This window comes from Apteryx rowi, unplaced genomic scaffold (assembly GCF_003343035.1).
Source record: "Apteryx rowi isolate R43461 unplaced genomic scaffold, aptRow1 scaffold_401, whole genome shotgun sequence".
Taxonomy (NCBI): Eukaryota; Metazoa; Chordata; class Aves; order Apterygiformes; family Apterygidae; genus Apteryx; species Apteryx rowi.
Window position 1 is genome coordinate 155,525 of NW_020450542.1, and position 26,532 is coordinate 182,056.

At 38.6% G+C, this 26,532-nt stretch overlaps 1 protein-coding gene across 14 annotated transcripts in view; it reads right to left on the reverse strand.

The window, feature by feature from the left end:
• The window catches only part of WDFY3 (WD repeat and FYVE domain containing 3), a 192,727-nt gene that overhangs the window by 90,769 nt on the left and 75,426 nt on the right, over positions 1-26,532 (reverse strand). For 12 of the 14 annotated variants that reach the window (XR_003255114.1, XM_026075320.1, XM_026075319.1 and 9 more), the window contains 9 exons: positions 25,731-25,892; positions 23,831-24,023; positions 20,680-20,866; positions 17,575-17,741; positions 13,494-13,961; positions 12,080-12,178; positions 5,656-5,849; positions 3,072-3,529; positions 1,460-1,543 (listed from right to left, as the gene is read on the reverse strand). Coding sequence is in view for 13 of the 14 variants with exons in the window: in XM_026075320.1 (XP_025931105.1) it covers positions 1,460-1,543; positions 3,072-3,529; positions 5,656-5,849; positions 12,080-12,178; positions 13,494-13,961; positions 17,575-17,741; positions 20,680-20,866; positions 23,831-24,023; positions 25,731-25,892 (2,012 nt within the window). In the remaining variant the exon portion in view is untranslated. Of the gene's footprint in view, positions 1-1,459; positions 1,544-3,071; positions 3,530-5,655; positions 5,850-12,079; positions 12,179-13,493; positions 13,962-17,574; positions 17,742-20,679; positions 20,867-23,830; positions 24,024-25,730; positions 25,893-26,532 lie in introns of those variants that run through there. The other 2 variants (XM_026075321.1, XM_026075329.1) reach the window with 2 other exon arrangements.

Consider the following 26,532-nt stretch of genomic DNA (forward strand, 5'->3'; position numbering starts at 1 on the left):
ATATATTAAATTAACCGGCTGTGTCAACTACCAATCTGGTACTCTGTTATTCATTGTGCCCTGGAATCAGCTTGTGTTTGGCAGGCATTAGATGTATTCTGCTGCAAGTAAATTTTTGCCCCTTTCTGCATTTGAAGAATGCAGTGCATCTGAGCAGGGTAATCCATAATGCTAGAGGTTAATATTTGGGCCAAGACTGTAGAAAGCCTTCACAGGAAGAGTGGGTTTCTTTCAAGTTTCCTCAGGGTGAGAGAAGAGGTGCTTGGCAGCTAAAGTTTTTCTCTTCGAAGGGTAACAGCGAAGTCTGGTCCCAAATGCCTCAGTGTAGGAAAAGAAATAACAGCCTGAGAGGTCCTGGATTATTAGAAAAGTGGCCTTTTCTAAGCCAGTCCGTGTAGAACAGCAATGCATAACCTGCGTAGCTTTACTCAGCAGCACAGCGACATTTCATTGGTGATCTGCTTTGGTGCAAACATTTCCTTTCTGAGCAGTTCCAAAGGCAGCTGCGGTGGCTTCCCCTTTGCAAAATACTTTACATCCCATGCACGAGACTTGATGGCATATTGTAATCTGAACTGCAAGCGAGAGTGACCATAGCTTCACAAACGGCACCTGCACCTCAGAAAATCCACAATTACGTCCATCAAATGTCTTTTTTTTATCTTCAGAAGCAAATCTCTGTGTGACCTGCATAGATTATCAGTGGCTGTCCCCCTCCCAGGGGGCTCTGGGACAAATCTCCCTTTCTATCACTTGCAAAAGCATATAAGCCAGGCTRTTGTTGAATGAGTTGATTTGGGTGGGGGGAACAACACGCAAATAATCTACCAAACACAGATATAAAAGACAAGACAGTAGCTTGGGAAAATGTATGTGTGCGCATGTGCGCTGCGATTTCTGAATTGTGTCAATTGTGCAGACTTTCCAAGCCTTTTAATTTAGCATGCCTCTATGCTATTTGGTAGTCAAGTATGGACAGGTTCATTCTTGCTTTTGTATTCTGTGTAACTACTAACAAATGAACACCTTAAACAAGCCATCAGCCTTCGGACTAAAAGAAAATACCTCTTCCTGAAAATTAGTTAGGAAAAAAGAAACTCTTCTTCATTAATTTATCTACTAGCATACTCTGAACTTCTTGGAACTGCTCCTGAGAACGTCATTCATACCTTCCTTAGATCTTACAGTAGATCTTATTTGCTTTCGAATCAATACCAACTTAGCTGAAAGTGATTCAAGACTCCATAGACACTAACTTCTGATCTTAGTATATTAGCATCGTGACCTAGGATTCTCTATGAAACACCCCTTCACATTTATTTTATGCAATAAACATACAAGTCAACAGGCACACCTCAGGAAAAAAAAAACCAACTTGAGAGAAAAAACAAGAACAAAGAAACACAACAGCGAGAGAGAAACCCAAAGCAAGATCAGCGTCTCTTAAAAGGGTCGGTACCTTTTCCTGGACAAAGCTGGCGTTCCCCAAGGAGAGGGGAGAGAAGTCTCATTTGTCAGGCAAGGAGGGATCTGTTCTGCACGACTACAGACAAAACAGACAGGGGTGGGACAGAGAGGTTAGAGAAGAAACCAGAGGCCAGAAGCTTGTTAGTTTTACAAAAACCGCCACCGAGAAATCTTTTATAGGATCCATCCTTCAGAAACAGCACAGATGACAAAGAGCACTATGGAGCAACGTGCCCTGGGTAAACACAGGGACATGCAAAGCGGACGCTCGGTTTACGGCATGGCTCTGCAGCGCTTGCTCATTGCTCAGCAGAGCTTTAGCGCTAATGAGCAGGGCAGCGAAATGGAGTCACTTTTCCAGCGTTAAACAGCAGAAATCAAGAAGAGAAATTAAAGTCTGAGCAAATCAGTCTGACCAACACGGATTAGAAATAAAAGCAATGTAAACTTCACAAAGACTGATGAACAGAAGATTTAAGAAAGAAGGGAGAACACAGTCACTAAAGATGAAAGCAAAAAAGGCTTACGCAAGAACGCTAGGACATTTACTTACCCCATTCGTGCTTCCTCATACTCTACTGCTAGCTACTACGATGGTTTAACTTTTACAGTACGTGCAACATATTCTTAATACATTTTTCCCTCCCTCCATCTGAAGGCCAATGATATTTTTCAATGAGATTAAGTAAATCAATTTGTTTGTTATTTTTTACAAGAGAAAAGCATAAATATTTTCTGCTTGGCATGCAAAATTTTCATAAATGAAAACAAAATTAGTTATTTTTCCCTGTCATCTAATTTACGGAAGTCTGGCCAACTTGCAAGTCTATTAATATCTCAAGACATGCTRCCACACCTTCAACATTTTGAAAATCCTGTCCTTTGTTTGGTTCTAACTAGGTGTCCCGTCTTTGAAAATAAGACCACATGCATTAAATAGCTGGGGTGCAAAAGCTCCAAGGCCCCAAAATATGCACCTTAGTCTTTGTATTATTTCCTTGTACATGAAAATATAGCTGAGAACTGCCTTCAAACAAGCAAAACTTAAGCACATACTTCAATATGTTTTGCTGTAATTTTTAACAAAATGAAAGACTTCTTTTAATTTTACAAGCTAATTGGAACTTTAAAGAACATGTCTATCCATCTAAAAAAAACAAAAAATCAGTTTGCTGTGACATTATCTAATGACTTGTCTTAGAATTCCCTATTGAAGAAAACCAAAAATTATGGTGTGATGCTCAACAACCATTTTTTCATTTGACTTAAAAGATGCACAAAGACCTCATAGTTCTGTAGGATAAAGCAAGTAGACAGGCAGACTCTCAACCAACAGGTTGTTTAATCATATCAAATATAATTATAAACGGCCATCTCTATCTTAATTGTTGTCACGATGAAAACATTGAACAGAGGGAATATTGCATATCCTTGAAACCACCACTACGCTAAGTCAGCATTTGGTCAGATGTAGACATCTTATTCCTCTTGGTGACATGAAGGAACAAAGAACTAGATTAAGATGGAAATACTAAAGCTTGCAGTGAACATATTTCAAGGAAGCTATTTTGGGGAACATAAGGAAAAAAAAAAAAGACCCATACCTGTCAAAAGAATCTGTCGCTACTTTGTAGAGGTAAATAAAAAGTTTGCTGCAGTGTCGTAGCGTGGGTGACACTGAATCCAGGGATATTAGGTCATCCTCCAATAGCCTTTGAAATAGCTGTGTATTTGAAGGGAAGACATTCAAGGGACTTATTTTTCTTGAGTCTGAGAAGCAGCCAAGCAATCGAACGGCATCTGCCAGCTTTTCATACTGGATCTCTGTTTTGAAGAAATGAGAGTTGGCTGGCTCATAGCGCATTGCTGCAGTCAATGTGCAGAACACAGTGTGAAGCAGTTCAAACACTTGATTCTGGTTTACTTTCTCCCAGCCATTCTTAGGTGGTGAGCACAAGGATCTTTCCATAGCAACGAGTAAAGATGTGACATACACAAATCCACCAACTTTTCTAAAAACAGTTCTTGTGCGGTGACTTTCTCTTAGCACTGAGAGTAGGGCCTATGGACAAAAAAAAAAAAACAAACAAAAAAGAAAGAAGAAAAGAAAAACCCAGCAGCATTACTAATACCTTGAAAAAGATATGAACTGCGTTTGCTATGCTAGCAAAATTATTATTGACATTTGTCAGAATTTGGTAATGCCTGAAGTCTCCAAAGATCAGCATATCAGGACCGTAAGAGTCCACGTCCTCAAGAGCTAACAAAATGAAAAGACAAAGGGTGCTGGGGCAGAAGCAATATCTGTAATTAAGAGATGAGAAATTAAGTTGATGAACGAGCTGCCAACAGAAAACCTTGACAAAGTCTACACCGGCACTCAACGTCCCCAAGTCATTCTCTTAATGATAAGGTGCAGAATACAGGGATTCAAGAGGAATCAGCTCTGCCGTCCTACTTCATAAACAATTCAAATTCAGATTGGGCAAGTGACTGCCTGTGGCAACGAGAAATCTCAACACTTAAAACCTTGCAGCATCCTAACATAGGTCTCAGTAATCTAGTGCGCATTAGCAGCTGACAAGCTGCTACCGGTCAGCAAGCCACAGCATCACTCAAACATAATATGGCGATACAAACGACCCCCCAAAACCTAGCCCTCCCCCAACCCCCAAAAGCTTCATTTTACCTTTCTCTATAATGAAGTTAATAAACCTCTACTTTGAAATGACAATGAAAAACTGAATGAAACATGAATTTAAAAGATTTGTTGTTTAAAAAATAAACCTGAGACAGCAAAACAAATATGGAGAAAATGTTACTTGTGTAACAAACAAAGTCATAGTGTAAACAGCGGAAATAACAAGAATCTAGGTAGTAGAGAATAATAGTCTAATTTTTTCTGAATTCCTGCGGGGGCAGGGGGGAACAATCCAACATCCAGCCAACCAAAAAAAACAGCTGTTATGGGAATTTTGACCCAAGTGTGAATATAGAATACAGAAGAATTTTTTCTTCTGTGTGAAGTGTCACAAACAACAGAAAAAAAATTATTGATTCAGAAAAAGAATGGGCTTAAAAACAGGGGGAAAAAAAATTTTCATAACAGAAATTTCATTTCTTTGAAATCAGGCTTTAAGTACTCAGTTAGAAGACAGGTAATAAAATGGCCAGACTGATCCCTTCCTTTGAGGACAGTTATTTCATTTGCTGGCAAACCTGGATAAAACACAAGGGACATACCACCAGCACTCTGGGCTGTCAGCGCCATATCCAAAACTTCCGAAAACAGCACAGGTAGAAGGCAAATACAACAGGTTAGATGAAGAGGACAGGAACCCTGACTTAATACCTTAAATCCATGAGGGAACTGCAATGTCCTTCTTTCCCCTTTAAAAATTACTGAAAACCTTGACAAAAGTATGTAGAATGAATTACTAGCTTTCCTTTTCCTCTTTTTGAATGACATAAGACTGCTCTTCTACAAGAGAAATATTACAGTTCCTTTTAATAGGGATGAACCTAGATGCCTCTGAGTTCTTTCCAGTAAGATTCATTTTTATCTATTATGGCTTGCCTCAGCTTCTTTTCTACCCTAAAAGAACAGTATTATATCCATTAAAAAAATAACATTAGCTATTCTGAGAAGAAATTGTGGTCCTAAATTAGCAACCAAAGAAACTAGTAATACAGAACAGCTGACGCTCTTCTCTTTTCCTCCTCTACTCACAGCCCTCCTCAGCTTTGGACTGATCTTCCATGGTCACTATTATTTACATTTATGTTAACAAATTAAATATTTATAACTAAAAAAAATGGTGGTCTGCCACAGGAAAATTCAAGCTAGGCACTGAAAATACACTTGTGTGTTAAGTGCTTGCTTTTCTGTGTATTTTCAATATTTTTAACTGTCTGATACCCTGCCAGGGAAGACTATCATAACAACTGCAGGCCCTCATTTCTCATCTGCTAGTGATGATTACAAATGGCGATGCCAAAAGTAACCAACTCACTCACTGGTGGTCACATCTGTGATTCTGAAAATTACCGTGTAGGAAAGAAAGAAAGGAACATCTAATTTACTCACTTCAGCTCTATGGGCAATCTATATCCAGTAGCTATATATCCAATCAAATCCTATTTACAGTGCATCGTAAGAGCAAGAGTCCTACGCGGTACTTCATTTACCCTTAAGATGTCCGTCTTCAGCTGCAGTTCTGTAGGTGGAGCCGAGTGCATCAGCCCTAACAAAGTGCCCATATCATCTTCTCCACTAGGCGATAACACCAGCTGCTGGATGATCATCAGTGCATGCTGTCGGCATTGCGGATACTTCACTATGTTGTGCACACATCTCGCGCCACCAAACTCCCTGAAAATACCTGTGCGGGGGGGAAGAAGACGACAAGAACATAAGGAATATGAACACAATCAGTAACAAATAATAACAAATAGAACACGAAATGCTTCTATTTCCACTTCTACAGATTGAATGACAGTTTTTGCCGTAGAGATGTTTATGACTTTTTTCCCCTCTCTCACCACAAACAGAACAGAACTTTAATGATACTCTTCTTATAATATTTTTCATTAAAGGTGTTGAGTACAGGGATATAGGTCAGTTCTAAGAATGTCTTCAATAATTCTGCTACTCCAACAATAGTTATTAACTTCTTTCATGAAGAGTTCCAGGAATCATGGAATGAAACAAAGAAAACACAGCGAAAACTGTATCTTTAGTGGAGCCTATCAGCTGGTTTGGGTAAGGACTGTGCTTGCCTTCAATTTTGTTCATTGCCAAAATATAACTATGCTTCTGGATAAGAAGAGCAAACTAGGAGCATTGATTGAGAAGTGACTGCATCTATTTACACCTGTTGGAAGATACTGCAAAAGTTTTACTCTAGCAACCCACCATGGTATTATGTCATTTGTAGAGAAAAAGCTTAAGTACATATGTGTTCTCAAGCTTATTGGATGCTCAATAGAATGCAATATTAATTTAACATTAATTCTAAAAAACATACTATTATTCCAGTTTGTGTTTTATTAAGTGGAATATGTAAAGCATACTCAGTACGGTATCGACACCTAGAGTGTTTCCAATACTCTGCCTCCTGCTTTCTCTTACGTTCCCTGGATAAGATATGGACACAGATGTGGTGAAAGGAGAGGCCACGAACCCTGAGACCGTTAGGTTTGTCACCCACTTGTCCTTTACAGGGAAAGCGCAATGTCTCAGGATCAGGTCTATTGGCTTCACTGACAGTGAGGTAATATTTTACAGTTCTCCCACTCTCAGTCTAGATTCTTGACTATCCCGTGAACCTGTCTGGGTCTGGACACCTGAATTTCCTGTCTGAAATTCTGTTACCATTTATGCAAAAAATTCGGAAAACCTTATCAGACATACTGTCTTAAGATGAGAAACAAAGCTTTGAGTGTGGGATAAAGTACTGCAAGGCAACATAATGTCTATTTGTGCCTATCAGTAATGACCTAAAACCCCTGCTGGCTTCTGGATACAGTGCCACTGGGCTCCCACCCCAACCATGCTGCCCAAATAGCAACCACAACCACTTTGAGAAATGGCTTCTTAAATCTTCCTGCGCAGCTCTATCATACTCCCGAAGGTTGAGCTGGTGATCAAAACCAGGCCTTCAAGCTCCACAGGAGGATAAACGAGAATCCTCAGAACCAAAGCTTTTGGTGTAACCTAAATTCTGAAGCGTTTTAGGCTGCCCTCTTATTTCTCTGGCACAGACTCAGAGTTGAACTCAAGACGAGGGCGACTACGTCACTTCTGTGACTGAAAAGCCACAATCTTTGCTAATTCTGCCTTTTCTTACATGGAAAACCACAACAGAGCAATAAATGTGGAAGAGATTAATGGACTCATAATTCACCTGTAATCTATGCTAATTTCTCTCTAAACTTCCTCATTTCAGAGTAATTTACTTGCTTCTTCATTTGTCATCTACTAAAGATTCACCTACTAAATCTACTGTTTTTTTTCCTCTCCTTTGACAGGAAAACTAGCTTGGCGGATAAAGGGGAAGCAGCATATGAAACGTATCTCAACTTCAGTAAAGCTTCTGGCAGTATTATCCATACCATTCTCATAAGCAACCCACAAAATAGTGTAAATGCAACCACAATGGACTAAATGCATAACTAATTGAAATATCAACGCAGAATAATGCCTGATTCACCGAAATGCCTTTCCGATTTGACAGAGGATGTGCCACTGGGGTTTATCTCCAGTGCAGTGAATATTGCCTTTGCTGACGGAACAGAGAACGTATTTATCAAGTACGCAGACAACACCAAGCTGGCAGAGGTTGTAAATGTTCAGTGGACAGAGCTTAAAAGTGATTTTGAAAAGTGGTCTGAGGACACAAGTTGAAGTGCAACAGAACTGGGGGCCAAGCACCTGAAAATGCGTGGAACGGTAAAATGGTACAGACAACACTGGAAGTTTTAGCGGATCAGAAACTGAATATGAGGCAACTATGTATAAATACTGCACATGGGGGGGGGGGGAACACCAATGTAGCACCCACAGCATATTAACAAAAGTGCACGTAGCACCTGAGACACAAGAGAGGAGGATAAAAGTCATCTGATATACACATGGCTGCTTTAAAGATAACAGTGACCTGCCGTTGTTCTACAAAACCACTGGGAATGGGATAAAAGTCAAGACGATGTAAGCTTAACTCACAGCGAAGAATACCTGTTGTATATGAGGAAAAAGTCTGACAAGTGCTAAAACATTAGAACTATTAAGATAAGAACACTATATAAAATCCTTCCTGGAAAGTTTAGCTTGATCAAATACCTGCTCAGGATGGCCTACGCATAGATAATCCAGCCTCAGCACGTGGCACCAGGCTCGATGGCATCATACCCTTTCTAAAGCAGCGTTACTGAGATTCCTCAACAGCAGTAACTAATTCTGAACTTATAAATACAGCTGGATAATATTTTCTTTCCTCCAGAGCGCGCTAAGATGCAGTCACAGGCCTACTCTGAATTCCAACCCCTATTCCCAAATGTAATTTTTGGTAGAGTCCTTCAGAACTAGTAATGCTGTAATCCCTTACCACCAACCCAACCAGAGGTGTTGGTAGCACGTATTCCACCTGGTTCTGAGAGTCCAGCGGATGCAGGAATTTTCTTCTACTAACCCTTTTCACACTGACAACAGACACCCTTTACTGCATTTCATGATCTTGAAAATCTCGCTTATAGCTTTCTACCTTGCTTTTGATGGCATTCTTTTGAAAGCGTCCTCCTTTTCAATGACCTACTAATCTGAAAATAAGAGCTAAAACAGAGTTATGGAAACTGCACTCTTGTCACTTTGCTGCAACATCATATGCTGTTTCTGTAAATAGAAAATAACAGACAAGTGGGACAGCAGATGGAAGAAAATGGTAGGGAGGCTTTAGAGTTCCCGTTAAAACCTCATCTCTTGCTCTTTAATTGCATCACTAGTACCACTCGAGACACTGAAATAAGAACATGAATGACTCCAGTGGGAACAAATGGGAGCTAATGCCAGGGCTAAGACTCCCTCCTCCGCCTGTGCCAGATCCAGCTCTGCGCTGAAGCCCCGAGACTGTAGCAGAGCCACACTGGGGCTGTGCTGGGAGCTGGCCTTCAGGCGGGCGCTGGAGCACTGAGCTGGGGCTGCYAGCTCTGCCCACCAGGGAGACCCACCTGCACTCAGCCTGGGACTGCCACGGAAGGAGCAGGAGACAGGGATCCCCCCTCTTCTCACTCCTGTCCCATCCGGGCTGCCTCTGTCCTGCGCAAGGTGTTGATTAACTCTTTCAATGGCTTTAAAAGAAAATGCACAATTAAAAAAAAAAAAAGGCAAAATCTTGATGGTTCTTGATCATCCCAACTGACACTGTCCTTGTATACAATTTTTCCTTTATCAGAGTTTTAAAGCAATGCTTATCCTGGCCCTGTGCAGGTAATTGCATACATATTATCTTATCAGGCAAGATACAGCTCACTCTAAAGCATGCCAACAGGCCTTCTCACTCCTAAAGAACACGCATACATTTTTCCAGGATCAGGAAAGCAAAAAACAATGTACAGGGAAAAAATACACGCACAAATATAATTTGCCACAGATAGACCATGCTTTGAGTCTTCCTTTTCAATTTCAAACAAAATTTCTGACAATTTTCCTGGCATTAGTTCTAATAGAAAAATCAGTTTTTGATCAATCCTGCAGCTCCTGTTCCACCCCCTGCAAAAAACTTGTTTCAGTCAGAAAAAGTAATTTGTAGGCAACCGTCAACAACATTTGTGCGCCCAACAGAATTCTGTCAGTTTGAACTTGGTGCAGGTGTGAAGTGTTCTCCCCTATAAAAGCAAATAAAGAATTGTTACTACATTCTACCCACAGGACAAAGAGACAGCACTGGCTGCAGTTAGATTTATTAAAAGCCAGAGAAACAAGCTTTTAAATGGATACAGGCACTCCCACAAAACAGTATAGTATTAAAAAGGGGGGAGAAAGAAAAAAAAAAAAAATCACAGGATCTTCTTTTCTCCTGTAGGTCATAAGTAACAGTTTGTAATTTTGGTTTAGCCTCTAACTTAGCTTGAAAGCGATATATTTTTCAAAATCTTGGTTTTGTAATTAGTAAGTTTCAATATGTTCTTGTATGCTATACATTTATAAGCCCAGATGTGTGCTTAACTTGCTTCTTTGTTTTATCACTAGAAAAAGTCCACAGGTTTCAGATGAAAACAACCTCCCTCCCTACCCTTCCCTAGGAAAAGCGAGGAGAAGTTATGACCTATTTCCCTTTTGCTTGTTCTTAAATGAGATCACTGCTGCCCAGTGCTTTCTTCTAACCCTGGAACAATGGTTTTCACATAGGCTTAATGTGTAGACCTTGAAACTTTCTACCAGAGCTGCAGAATCTGTCAGCAACCAGAGTCCATCACCAGGAGGCTTGCTTGGTTGCTTTTGCAAGTCCCGTAAAACTAATCCAATCTGTGGATTACAGGTGGAAAGCGCCCCCTTTGCATCAGCTGCGATGCACTCACAAACACCACCCTGTTCCCGTTTGAGCTAAGAAAGAGAGAAGCATCAATCTAAGGGGATTTTTAGCGAGCCACTATGATATCAAGGAGAACCTTGCCCAAAGGAGTTGGATTTAAGAAACACAGCGGAGCTACAGACACTAAAAACACACAAATTACCAAAGGCAGGAAGATTAAACCATTTCAGAAAGCTCAGAGTGGCATGGACAATCTCTCAAAATATGAAAGGCACAGACTGAATTTCAGCTTCAAGACGGACCCAATTTTCAGACCGACTCACTACTGATTCCCTCTTACTTTTTTCATGTCTTCTGTTTTAAGACAACACCTTTTAAAAATACCACCTTACCCCAGGAAGTATTCATCAACTGATTGGTTCTTTTTATTAGCAACTGTATTGCTTTCAAATCTGTTTGCACTTGTAAAACCTACATAAGGTATAAATGAGCTTACCTAGATAAGCAAGAACTTCATGAGAGAAAAGTTTAAGAACAACAACAAAACCGAGGCCATGACAGAAGTCTGTTTAGTAAAGTACTCTGATTAGTCCAGCAGCTATTAAACACTGAGGGGAAACTTCAAGAAATAATTTACCCAGGAAAAGGGAGGGGGGGAAAAAAAAAAGAAAAAAAAGAAAAAAAGAAAAAAGTTATAAGTTTTACTCAATCAGACCAGGAACTATGTTTAAACAGTGAGCTGCCAACTTAGCTGGCCAATTTTCAGGATTGCTTTCTTAAGCATTTGTCACAGATTCTCATTTCTCCTAGTAAAATGAAAACAAAAACAAAACAAAAATAGAGAAAAAAAATAGTCTGAATTGGTGGGGGGAGGGGAAATAAAGTGCTGGAATAAAGATGTTTCATGGCCTTCAAGGCCAGAAGCCTTCTGGTTCCTCAAGGATTGCTTCTGTTGTATCACTCACTCTCCATCTGTTATTTAAAGTTCTCAGAGATAGCTTTTACTTCTATTAGATACACATACTGTTCATTTCATTGTCAAGATGTGTTGGATAATAAAACAACATATAGCATAACACGGATCTGCCTGATTTTAAAAACCGACACTCATAACTGAGCCCAATTTGTACACACTGCCTGGGAATTTGCCTTTAAAAATGGAAGGCGGTCTTTCACTAAACATCGCATGGATTTTTATCAGATTTAAATAGACATGCCAATGTCAACAAATTACTTACCTGATTGTGCGCTTAAATCTTTCAAATTAAAACCAATGTTACACGCCCTACTACAAATTACTATAGTGGTGTTGGCAAGTGGAGATAGGGGGTTAAGTAAACCCTCGCAAAGAAATCCAAATCAAAAAAAAAAGAAACACTATGCTGTACTCTTATTTTATACACCATAGTCTAAACCATCTATATTCTCTTCTGGAAAAACTTAGCAGGAGAAAAAGAAACACTTCGTTGTGTTTGATAAATTTACCTTTATCTTCAGGCAATTAATCAAGACTACTCTGCCTTCAGGCATGTGCTTCAGAGTTACATTTTCACATCTATTTTGCCAGCAGCCTCTTTACTTACCTGCATTTGTGTTTGATCCTTGTAGTAGTACTGTCAAGGTCTCCATAACCAATAAAGCCAGCTGCTTTTGGTCCTCAAATGAACTGTTTCTTGAATCCCCTAAAAAATAATTTCAGAAGCCCAAGACATAGTAAAAAATCACCCTTTTGTAAGATGATACTTGATATTTTCCACCAGCACTTTTTATTTCCCCTTTGCTTCCCCAGAGAATATGCAGCATACCCAAATTTCAAAGCAAATTAGGATTTTATCTACAAATGCACACCCAGGAAAGTTTAACTATGGATCCTTCGAAAACTTAAGTTACAAAAACAAAATTTAAACATAGAGGCTTTTGAGTACTGGGAGCTTAGTGGTTGACACGGCAGCTGCATGCATCACTTCATATCTTCAGTTCCTATTTCCTGAGGCCCCAATATCTCACCATCTTTAAAGCCTAACAGGATCTGTCTTGCTAAGTAATATTCAGTATTTGAAAGTGGAATTCCAAATAAAAGCACAGAACTACATTCAAATAATTACATTAAATGCATTGATAATTCAACAGGTATAGAAGATGAACCAACACTGTGTGTGGTATTTCAAACACCATAGCATAACGCCCCCGGAAAAAAGACTTTTTTTTTTTTTTTTTTAAACAACTAACAGAAGGAAGCCACAGCACAAGAGCATGTGTATCCAGGTAGCACTCTAACCGGATGACAGATGGGTCCATTTCTGAAGAAGCGCTTGAAAACAGATACATTTTTCAGTAGAGTTGCTGCCAGTGAAGCTTTCTGCCTCTAATCAACTGCTACCACTCATTAACAAAGCTTCAGACGATCAATCCAGGTGAAATGGTCAAAGATTACAATTAAAAAACAGATACCACTGATACACACTAATTATATTGCATTTTGAATAAAGAATATAAAAACAGGTAGGGGGGTGTGTGTGTGTGGGTACATGTGTGTGTATGTGTACACATGCTCCTGTTAAGAGTACAAGTATGCACTCAATGGCACTTTTCACAGCTGGGGTTAAACACGCTGAAATACCTAAGTACCTTCTGTGATAAATATATGTCTATCTATAGCAATATAGATACTATGCATCATTCCTTTACTTTCTCTTTTGTTATATAACTTAAATATTTAAAACAATACATCAAAAAAAATCATTTAAAAAGGAAAATATGAACTCCTAACTATTTTGCATTCACACAGCATCTTTCATTAAAGATTGCCTCAAGCTTCTTACACAGCACAAAGAAAGAGGAATTCCCAGGAAATCTCAGCTCACACAGCAGTCCCTGGCAGGACTGAGCCCTTTAGTCATACACGCAAACTCTCTTGTTCCTCCTCATAAGCACTAGCCTCTGCCACTCCCAGCCAAAAAAAGACATATATTAGTAAAATGGAAGACGACACTGTACCTTGATCGTTCAGCGCCTGAGTGGGATCTTTCAAAAGGGCTGCATATTTATGAAGAAGATTTACCATCACCTCCAAAAGCCCCACCTCCCTGAAGACATCCTTAAAGATGTAGTCATGACGAGTGAATTTAAGAAGTGTCTTCATTGCAATGATGCTACACTGGTAAGAGGTGCTGGATTTTAAAAGAATGCTCACACTGATCAGTTCTTTACAGGGTATGTAATTTAAGCTGAAGACAACAAATTCCAGCATCTCAAAGTATTTGGTCTGCACTTCTGGAAGTTTAGAAATTTTCTCTGCAAACTGAGACAAAGTGTGCTGTGATTCCAAAATGAAGTAGTTGGCATTGTCCGCCATATAAATATTTGTGATGGCATCAAGGATGATTTGTGCTAGATAGTTAGTTTTTGCTTTCAAAAACGCATTCTGGAGGACGGAGAATGCTTGAATATTCCTCACATTGTGGCCTAAATCACGGAACAAAGAGATGGGAGGAAAAAACAAAAGAGGAAATTTATTAAAAATCATAAACAATGAGCACACTCATGAATAATGATTCATGCATTTTCATAAGCATGAATAAAATAACAGTACATGTTACCTATAATAACATACGTTATATTAAAACAGACTTTTCAAAGAAACCTTTGCATGCTCAATTATACCGCAAGTTCTATGATCTAATGTTGTTAATATGACATTTTCATCTTTGAAAACAAGTGTTTGCACATGCAGCTAAATGAAGGATACTTTCTTTAAAGCAGCCTAAGGGCTGGCGAAGGTTAAGACACCAATATCAGAATTAAGCTGATCTATTTTTTAAAAACATGCAACAAGCTACAGTTCTAGTAAAACAAAACAAGACAAAAAAACCCCAGACACTATGTCATCTATCTAGTTCATAATAAAACACATTGCAGCAATAGTAGAGTGCTCTGTATTCTATAATACAGAAGACAGGCTAAGTTTAGAATAACATGCATCTGGTTCCCCTCATTTAACAGACTGAYACGCAATGAAAAAGCCTCATCAGCTGAGTTCAAAGCTAAACAACATGCTTAGGCTCTGAATTATCCTGTTCCTTCCACTCTTTGAAAATCACCTATGGAAGGGAGAGAGTTTAGTGTAGAGAAGCTCTACAGGGCTGCGAAAGGCCAACAGTAGCCTTCCTTACACAGAGGAGTTATTCTTGCTCGATTCTGGATTTAAAATATTTATGTGAACAAGCATACTGGTATCAAAAGACAGCATGGGGAGGAGGGTTGCCTCTGGGAATAAGGCCTGGGAATAAGAAAGTTTTGGTAGGGTCCAGTAATGTTTAGAGTTAGGAAATTAAAAAAAAAAAAAAAAAAAAAAAAAAAAAAAAAAAAAAAGGAAAAAGCTGTAAAGCATAAGGTAGCCATAATGTTAGTACACAGAGACCTCACACATCACTAAAAGCTAAGCCAAACTTCTTTTAATAAGTACCTTCAAGTTCAATAAAAACTTAGTCATTTAGCCAAAAAATGTGTCATTTATGAACGTTCACTGTGGCCCTTGGAATTTTCAATGGACAGATATTATTCCACTAGAAAGATGCCTCCAGGCTAACTTTTGTAACCTTTCTAAAAACAGTGCAATGCACAGCGGACATATCCCACGATACACACTGAATGATACGCTGAAAATACAACCCGCACAGAGAGAGCAAGTTTCTTTCACATAAAGGACCTAATGATCATTCTCCTTCAAGGCGAAATGAGTTCAAATAGCAATGTCCATCACCCACTATACAGCATCAGAGTAGGTATCAGGACATAAAAGAAGAGAAAGCACGTCAATCCTTCCAATTCTCTGTGGCAAAAGGAGTGCCTATAATGCAGCATTCCACATTCAAGTCCTTTCAGACGAGATGTTGCTCTAATGTTCTTATGAAAGGCCAGAAAATATTCATGTCACATGAAATGTAACTGCAGCAACACTTTCATCAGCTACGTGAGGTTATAGGTGCTTCAGGACTTGGTGCACAATGCAATCAATGACATGAAAGTATTTTGGGCTACGTGAAAGGTCTGTGCACTTCTGCCAGATATACAACAATTAAAGAATCTGAGGACAATCACGAAAACATGGGGTTCAGCCACTACATTACACACAATGCTTTCAAGTATTATATAGTAAGAAGTCATCCTAATAGCCTGGAGTCTTGGTTTTCAGCTTCAATAGCATGGCAATTATTGCAGAGCTCAGCATTAAAAAGAGAGAGAGGGGGGAAAAAAAAAATCAATAAAAATCAATAATTTTTTTTTTTTTTTTACACAGCGAACATTTGTAAGATGTTATAAACAAAATACCTAGGATGCTTGAATGGTGAAGTCCTATTTTCAAACAAGCCAAAAGCAAACAATTAACCTGATTTTAAAATGCTTCATAAACAAAGAATCCTGATTTGTGACATACGCTCTGTAGAATGATACTTTCTTCAATTACTATAAACTAAGATGACCGATTTAAAAGAAAATTACAGTTATCTCAGTGTCAAGCATCATTCCTTTCCACTCCAGCATTTCTCTACAAGAAACTTCCTTCAAAGATAATATGCAACAATTTCACATACTCAAAGGATATTGGTGTTACAAGTCACATTAATTTGTTCCTAAGAGCAGTCATTTTGCATGCTTGTTTTAAAATGAAAAATGTTGAGAAGTGGATTTAGAGCTCATTAAACATGACAGGGAACAGAGGCAGTGACAGAGACAACTATTTATATTCTAATTAAGTATAAACAGTTGTTTCAGGCAATCAAGCAGATTAATAAATTATCTTTGATTATTATAAGGACCCCTGGAGAAACCAAATCTTAACCAGCTCTTCAGAGTCCAAAAGTGAAGATTTGAGTAGCATCAATTAAGAAAACATGCTAATATGTTCTCCTTAAAAAGATGACTTGTCAATAGAACAAAAAAGTAGGTAAAAGGAACTCAGAGCTGCCACGACCAATACCAGAAAATTAAATATAAGAAGTCTTTGGAATATTCCAACAGACATAGGTTTTCTCATGCTACTGTATCAGCAAAGCTAATTGACTTAAGAAAAAATATAATACGTTATTACCAGAGTATGAAGAAAATGAACTCTGAGTATGACCATCACCCTCTTTCCCTACTTAGTGCAAAGGAAAAAAGGAAAAACAATTCCTATGAACACTGAACTCTCTAAATACCATAGGGAGGAAGCTATTGTTCAAGGAACCGAGACATGTAAGAGAAACAGCATGAAAGTAAACCCAGCAGCCTATGAAACTATGACTGTAACTCTCACTACCACAAAAAGTTCATAAATAACCCCAGCGTTACTAAAACCCATGAAAAGCCAAGACAGCAAACTAGCTCCACAGTCACTGTTAAATTCCAAAGTCCTGGCTTACATATAAAATGTAATTAAATTTTGTACATAAAATCAATTCTCTTGTAAGAGTACACAAAAGACGTGAAAAATAAAATTATTTTTGTAAAAGGCTTTCCTCCTCAGACTTCCTCAACCTCTTCTCTGTATTGTAACTTGCACAGTTTGCAGCACACACAAAATCCACCACTCTGAACACCGACTGTTCGTGAAACAACAGATTTCAGCTCAGAAGACACAGTTGCTTAAGCTGACAAAAATTCACAGAAAATAAAGGTGGATTAAAAAAAAAAAAAGGAAGAAGAAAAAAAAGCACATAAGTCTTCTGCACTAGTTTAATAAGATCAGATTCAGACACCATAAATCAAATCAGTGCATCTCGATATACTGATGCTGACCTTAAGACATCCATGTAGAAACTACCGGCAATGCAGTGAGAGGTGTTCGACTCAGCCCTAAGTCCTCAAAGATGCAAGTTGTACACATTTTCCTTTTGGAACCAACCACAAAGAAAAACGAACTTTGGGATCCATATAGCTAAGTATTCGATAGGCAATCTTAGTAAAAGAAAGTACGTTCCATTACAAAAGCGTCATGTAGTATAGAGCTTCCCTCAATCCGACTGTTGTTTTTTATTGAAAAAGAGGTGTGGGGGGGGAGGAGGGTGCAGAGGGAACAAGGAGAAAGTACACTCACCTTTGCCTGCAGGCTGTGGGACTGCAAATCCAGGTAGTAGAAAAGGTACCCCAGTGGTAACACCAGCTGGTTTTAATTCATTGACACCATACGTTGTCAAGGAAGTTATCAAATTAACTAAGTCCTTCAAAGCATCCTTAGATTCAGCCTCTTTTGCCTGTTCTAACCTAAAGAAAATACAGTAGGTCATATTAGCACAAGTGTATTTCAACTCAAATCGCTTTAATCAGACATTTACTTTGCTCTGCTAATTTAGAGAATACATATTAAGTGAACCACAGCGCACTGAACTTGAAGTATTTTAGATGTTCTCCATTCACATTCATAACAGTAAGTCAGTTAAACATTTGATTTATGATAGCATATGATTTTATCTGCCATAAAAAAATTCATCTAATAGATCTTGCCATGAACTCAACAGCTTGCTAAAAATCAGCATATTCACTAAAACCACTTTAAAATTCCTCTTAAAAACATGAAGCTATCTTATAGAAGAATGCCTAAATAGTCTGTCATTAAATAAATCCATAATTAACTTGCCAGATTACATCTTCTAGTTTGAGAATTAATACTCTATGTTAATGAAAAGGTATCGTAGGATCAACATAACACCTAGAGGCGCACAATTCTGACGCTGGAAATTGCTAGCAAAATGAAAGCAAAACGAATCATAAAACTGACTACTCAAATACAGAACAATCCTCATTTCCCTTGATAGCCTCCCCAGAAAAGAAAATGAAAAAAAAAAACAGAAGAACATAGATTATTATTCTCCATTCAAATCAACTGCTTACAAATTCAAAGCTTTTCGTCCACTTATCACTGTTTCAGGACACCAAGCTAGGGAAGACAGCATAAGCAAACCAGTTGTGCCTTACTGTTAAGCAAAGTACTCACAAGCTGAATTATCACTTCGTGGCAGTGGCTGGTAACCCAAAACTGAGGGGACAGGAAAGGAGAGGAGCAAGCAACAGCTGGGGATGGTAACACAAACTGCGCAACTAGATCCACAAAAGCGCATCCATTTCCTTAACGCAGAGTGCAGAGAAACCAATCAAAAGTGGTACTGGTTTTTATACAATTGTTTTCTGACCATAAACGTGCCTTAATTTCATCCAAAAATTAAAATGTGTTTTATTCCTGACTAACTCTCAGTCTCCATAGATCTCAGGAAGAGAGCCAGGGATCACAATTTCCTATTCTCTTATTCAACGTAAGCTGTATTTTTCTTCTTGCTGATAATTCACAGTAAGAGTCCTTAGAAACAGCTCATTCTGCATCCTCCATCTTCTTAGCCAGACATACGGTTGAACCTCGTTCAAACAGCCATTAAAGAGGCACTTAGCTTCTCTATTGCCATTCCACTAATCCTCCATATGCCCTGCRCTTTCACGTCGAGTTGAAATTATATATGCTCTGCTTTGTTCTTCACGGATCTCCTGCAATTTCTTATAAATCACCTTCTTTGCATGCCATTCTGCATTACCAGCTCCAAAGCCTCTCTGTGACTTTATTCCCAGTGTCCACATTTCATATCCGTATAGGACGGTAATCCTTACAACAGTACCATATATCTGAAAAACAGTCTCTTGTCAGTAGTTTTGAGCCAAAACGTATCCAGAGAGAAAACATCGCTATTGCCAGTCACTGATCAATACGTGGGCTTGTCCAAAAGCCAGCTTTTTGGAAATATGCTGATTTGAAGGTCAAAAATAAAACTTAAGGGAAACAGCAAGAGATATGGCTGTTGAAACAGCAGGCACATTTTGAAGCATCTTCCATCTCCTCTGCAATACCCAAATCACCAGCAAATCAAAACCAGCAGTGTGGAGCTGTTTTATATCTGGAAGTGAAACAACTAGCAACAGTGTGTTCCTCTCAAATTCTGCCCCAACTCTGACTGACAATTTGCGGAAAACAACAATGTCACRTTTACTAATGTGAGGTAAAGCGAGGTAACTCATACTCGAAACCACCACTCAGAATAAAAGAACAATAAGAATTCCTTAACATCTGTTTCAGCAATTTTGGCACAGAAGATAATCCCAGGTAAAATTATTCCTAAATTCAGTATTTTAAGTACAACGACTACGCTTGATCTCCATTTCAAACAAAGAAACGAGAAAACCCTGGACACTCAGTAACAAATTATGTAATGGAAAATTTAGCCCAACTATTTGGGCGCCAAAACCTAGGACTCTACATTGCCATAACAGTACCAAAAATGAATGACTTGAAAAATGGAGATAACCACCTTAACACTTCTCATTAATGGCCATTACAGCCCTGTTTCTAAGCATCTTTGACCCCAAGACCCTGGATAAGCTATACAACCATAGAGTTCACTTCCACCTTTTGGTTTTAGATTTGAAAACATATATATATATATATATATATATATTTAAACAGCAATGCATGCTTCTTCAGAATTTCAAATCCAAAGAATCAAGACAGATGGAGCATAGATTTAAAGCAGCAGACATGCTAAATTTCTGTCTGAGAACATTTAAAAAAAAATAAAATCATGAATCATGCTTCAAAGTTTTGTTTGGGTGGAAATTTTAATTACAACATTTTATGATGTATTAGTGAGTTAGTAGCGTCCTTCCTAAAAATATAGACGTTTTTCTGTATATGTATGTGCATGTGCACACACACACATATCCTAGTACCGTGAAGAGTTTTCTCCAGTATGCCAGTATCAGAGCTTTTATCCAAAAAAACCTCTTCAATGCTAAGTAGCACACACATTTACACATAAGATTTTTATTAGTATCATAATTAATGCAAAAAAACCCCACCCACCACTAGTTGCATCCAAAATACATTTTTCTGAATTCTTATTGAATTTTTAATAGCAAATGTTTTAAAACATTTACTTTCTTAGCAGAAGCACTTAGTGATACAGCAGTACCACTGAAAAATGAAATGAAACAAAACTTCAAAAATGGAGAAGAGGATATAATTTTACTTTTTGATCCCATCTTCAGTTCATGGCAACCTATAATCATTTATTTGTTCAAATCTATTAACCTCTTCTTAAGAAAACTGTTCAGAAAAAGTTCACAGTGATCTGTCGGCATTCTTTGAAGTACTTTTGCATACCTGAGCAGGAGGTCACAGAGGAAGTTGTAGCCTTGCCATATCCTAAAATCATCCAGTAGTGTTTGTGATACATCACTGGAATCTTTGAGAAAACACGAAAGCCCAGCAAACATCTCAACTATTTCTAGGGGAGAAAGGTCATCAGACTGCTGCATGTTCTGAACACACGTGGACAAACATTCTTTTTCTGGAAAGAATTGTGATTAAGAAATTTAAGATTTTACTGACATTAAGCATAGGAAGAAGCAACATTAGTAAAATAAACATGGCAATACAATAGCAGTTACTTAACTATCTCTTATCGCATAACATTTAAAGTGACAGAGAGCTTGGATATGGGTAGGATTCTCAAGTGGCTTCAGATCTGAATTCTAACCTCCTTCTGCCAAACACCCTCCTCTTTTATAATCTTTTCCTTTTTAACTGATAAAACATAAATATATGTTTTAATCTATCTTCTTCCTGGTACTACCTGAAAAATTCAAACGTGGCAACTCAGCAGAATAAAAAGACAAATCTGGAAAGTTGATGCAATTCTAAACTCCTTTTCCATTTAAAGAACAAAATTATATAAATGACTAGCTTAAAAAAACTATGTTACTATGTTAGGTAAAACCCTACTCATAACCTTTGACATCACATCTTATTGCTGCTGGTTAACAATTCTTTGGCTAGAATATTTGCTTGCTCAAGAAATCTTGAATAAAAGGAGACAACTTGTCTCATTCTGCATACCTCTCAGTCTGTATGTTATAACCAACACTCAGTTCACAGATAAATCCCAAAGACCTTTCACAAATCTATAGTCAGATTTCAGGTTGTACTACTGTTTTAAAAGACAGGCACTTCAATTACCTGCTATTTTAACTTTCCAGCCTTCAGTAGACAAGTGCAAATCTTTCTAGCTAGACTTGATTACAAATTTTCCCAGAAGATCAGATCAAAACATGTGATATTGCAAGGATGCTCTTTCGCCTACGATAAAAAGTCCTAACTTCTTTCTTGAATGTGAGATGACTCCCTTGACAGATGTTATCTCTTGAGTCAGGTTCATTTTTAATCAACAAGTGAGAGGGAAAGCAGACCGGTTTTCTTTTTAACCTTGTATTTCACCTGTTGAAATTATAAAGAACTTGGAATATCTTTTGATATGCCAACCTCCCTCTTCTGTGGATCAAGCCAATAGTGAAATGATAACAGCAGTAGCTGCCATACCCTAAATGACGCGGTCAGAACTTTTTTATTTGTTGCACTTCATAAAGTTTTCACACATAAACATACACCTTCTACATTTATCTAAAGTCTATCAAAAAGCTTTTACAGATGTATGCAAAGTAACTATCACCTTTTAAGTCATGTTTGAAAATATTTAACTGATGACTCTTCTGCACTTCTAAAGGAATACTGGACATTCACATCTTTCTCATTGGAGCTGGAAGCACTCTACTAGTGCAAGAAGAACCATAAACTGAAAGTCTATGAAGTATGTGGGAGCATAGTGACATATTTCATAAAACATCAAAATGATTGTGCTGAACCTTAAGACAACCTGCTTCTCAGGGTGTGTGGGTAATTGTTTTTTCCTTTTTCAGTACTTGTAGACTGCTAAAATTTGTGATATTGAAGTTAGCTCATTTAAACAGTTGTTCCAGCCTAAAACTATATATGCTTTTAGACCATTCTACAATTTGAAAGCCCTAAATRTAACATTAGAAACAGATTCCACCAAATTTTGTATCTCAAAACCTAGATACCCATGTGATTTTAAAATCAATGCAACTCCAGCATTTTCATTAACATAACTGTATTCAAAGTGGCTCCTACGCATACACTCTCCAACACTGGTTGTCATCTTGCTTTGGTATAGCAAATTGTTTGTCGCAAACTGGCTGTGCRGCAGCCCTTGCTAAGCAAACCATGAACAGTTCCTTGTAAAGATACAGCACGAATAAAGCATTTGTTACGTTAGCTATGGAAACCTCTAACCAGCTACAGAAATACCCCTTTACGCCTACAGCTTCCATGTGTGAAACAGGACACTATTCGTCTCAAATAAGAACAGGAGACAAAATTGAACGATTCTGGCTGCTTAACCATGCATTTCTGAATAGTCTCGTGATTTCATTTCTGAGAGAAAAATTTACTGTTTCTTTTGGCTTAAGCCAGGCTCTAGGCACAACATCCTTGGGTTGGGGACCTTGCGGGGAGCTGGGCTAGACCACAGGGGAGGAGGCTGTTCCAGCATGCAACCAGTAAGCACTTAGGTATTCAGACTCAAACGTTCCCGTGAACTGTACACCATGCTCCCTAGAGCATTGCCTAGTGCCTGTATTATCCAAGTTTTGCTGTTATCAGGGTATGCCAGCCCCCTGATGTCCTGGATAATGGAAAGTAGATTGCAAATCACTGGCGGTTGTATCAGTCTGACCTGGTCTCTCCCTCCAAAATGAAAAATGTCTGGGAAAAGAATGTTCTCTGAGCATATCAGAATTAGCTCTCCCTGGTTTGCTTAATGCACCAGTATTTACTACAGGGCAGCAGCTTTTATGAGCTTCTAATAGCTCAAAATGCGTCAGCAGAACACATGGAGCTGGTTCCTCTTCCTGTGGCTTCCACAGATGTCCCCACGCTTTCATTGCCAACTAGAGTGGTGCTGAAACAAGCAGCTGGAARTGAGATGCAGAGAGCTTGCCTTGCCTCTGCAAGGGGCTGCTGCTGCTAATTCAAATGAAGGACAGGAAAGAAGAAATTCCCCTTTACGAATTAATGCTATCAGCAAAAATTACAAACTTATGTACCTTCCCGATGACTACTTTTCAATACAGGCAGTTACTAAAGTTGCCAAAAACGGAAAGGAGGAGGTAGAAAGCCTTTCCTTTTGGTCAGCAAAAGCTCTGCACCAAAGCATTAGGGGAAACTGTGTTCTGCAGTGTTAAACTGAAATATGGAAGAAGCAGGCTCACCTACATACACCTCTCATTACATGAGTACTCTGAAACTTTACCAGTATGAAAATACCTATGTGTCTGAACAAACAGCATGTAAGCCTTCCTAGATGTATTCTTTTTCATGCCTACTTTATAAATAAGAAAATTATGAAGGAAAAAAAATCAGATACAAACAATAAACAATATTTGAGAAAGACACATACCATGAATGTATTTTACTACATTGACACTAAGGCCATGACGCGATATGGTCATTAGTACTTCCCCTGCACTCTTCCTCCAAGGCAGATTATAGGGAGGGCACCATGAGGTTATTGCACTGAATAAAAGCTGGAGATCATCCTTTTGAGCTAGTTCTTCCGCCGGGGACACAAAACTGCACAATTTTACTAAGATCTGAAAGAATAAGTCATTAAATATCTAACATTAACACTCCCGTCATTGGTATTTATGTCTAAATTTAACAAAAGCTGAAAACAGTCTTCCACTTAGCATAAACATCAAAAAAGTAATGCACTCTCTTTCCCTTGGTGTATTGTTTCTTTAATTCAAATTAAAGACAAAGTTATTCAACTCATGGTTATTTTACATCTCAATTCAGTTAAAAATGAGTAGCACAAGATTAGTAGGGGTGTTTAAATCTCTTACGCTGGCATAATATACTTGTTTGGATGCTCAGATTATTGCATTCACATACAGGCCACCTCTTACCTAATTTACAGGTAGAAATCCTGCAGTGGGGCAGAGGCACTGAAAAGCAAATTGTTGCTTCCCTTCCTAATGCAGGAAGGGTAATGATGAGCTGATGACAGAGCAACATCCATACCTTCTTGGCCAAATGAAAACAGGCAGAAYAGTGGGGCAGGAAAGGTCATCTAAAACAACGCTATAGACCCACCTGGATCTGAATTTCCAAGTTACYCTAAAACAGAAAAAATGCAGCCACACAGCCAAAGATACTGTGCTGCACTTCCTTYTGTACATATTTCAAGGTCATCTGTTGTCCGGTTTGTGTTTCATGAAAGATGATTTTGCCCTGAGACTCCTTCCCAGAAAACTGCAGGAACGTATTGCAAAGCTGCCTGCGTCCTTAGGAGGAGGTTTGGAAACTAACTCAAAGCAGAACCTGGGAGCTACCCCAAACCTCACCCATTCCAGCTATCTCATGTGAGAGCACCACTTTATGGCCCTTGAAGAGGGACAGAAAAGAGCAGAGAAGTAGTGTATTGGCAGGGGACTGTACATTTATCATTAACACTTATCATTTACTACCTCTGATTACTGCTGACAGAAACACAGCAAAGCCATTTCTGAAAGACAGCTCAAAACACATCATGATTTCTGCTTTGGAAGAGAGCCTGTCATGCTAAGATTTAAAAAAGAAACAAACCACACAACAGGCAAATGGGTACATTTTCATACAGTGACAGTTTCTGGGCAGATATTCTAGCTAGTAATTGTGGGAATAAAACTCATCTTCATTTTTATAGAGCTGGTACCAAAATGCTTCACAAATGTTATATTTACAAACCTCAGCACTGCCTTCAGATGCTTGAAGGATGTGATTGCTGACAGACCTCTATGCTTTAGCATACATGGGTACAATAACCCTAAAGGTGTGTCCAATTTGTACACTGAAACTGGCAATATGACCATCTACCCCTTTCTGACAGTAGCTTTCAAGCTCCTTCCAATGAGTCTGATCATGAACACTTATGGGAATTTCTTTACAACAATATCTGTGTTTGAAACTTCAGAAAGCAGAGGCAGGTCAGATGGAGTCCCTGGTCTCCCTGGCAAATCTGCATTTGCAGAAACATCTTCAATTGCTCCGTACCTGAAGCAAAGTACTTGGGGGGAAAATTGTAATAGTACTAGCAAGCTAAGCTGGTTGATTTCCATACTTAAAGAAGAAAAAAACAGTGGAGATGGGAATTTAACTTGAAGCACACTTGCTGAAAGATCCATCTCACTAGAAGACAGCAATTTGTGAAGAATCAAGAAAGAGCAAAACATGGTTCAGAGAAAAAGTTTTTGTAGATTTCTCTCATGAAGCCTTTTCATTCTCTTTTCAAATTTCATAACCTATTTTACCTTTCTTACCTGTACAAAGACTTTCTGTAGTAGCGCTCGGCGCTCTGCGAGAGGTAGCTCATTCTGTGCTCCTCCAACTACCTCAGGCACATGTGGAAGGTCAAAAAACAGATATAGACATTTTACAAGTGTGGAAGGCACTGACATTGTAGTCATGCAGTCCACAGTTTTCTGGAAAGACAAAAAAAACAAAAAAACCTTTTCAGTATATTACTATATTGAGAAAGTCACACTCATGTAATAGTTTGCTCAAATGCTAGCTTTTCTTTCTCATATCTTTACGAGGTGTCCACATGGCAGTACAGACGCATAGTCTATTCTTGAATACCTACCTGAACAGTAACCATAGAAGTAGCATTAGAATTTATTTACATCTCAACAGCATCTAACAGCCATCGTTGGGAGCAATCACTGCACTGCACAGCACAGAAACAAAAGCCGACACTCTCTGCCAATAGAAGCTTACAAGTTAATTAGGAGACCTTCAGCCAAGCCCTCATCAGCTATCTATTCTTTGTAGTAGTGGAAACAGGAGCGGGAGGAGAATTTGTCAATTTGTGCACTAGCTTGGCAAGAAGATATAAGGAGGCATAAGGAGCAAAGTAGAAGAAAATATGAAAACATCAGTGGGAAGAAAAGGCAAATTGGGGTGGACATAAACACAGGTGATGTGTTGAGAGATAAAGGCAGATTAGAGCAGAAAGAACAAACCATGCAGCTGTCTAGGACATTGCCATGTATCAGCTATCTGATGGGGGGGGTAACAGAAGTGGAGGCAGTAGAGCTTCATGACACAGTTCACCATTGCCTT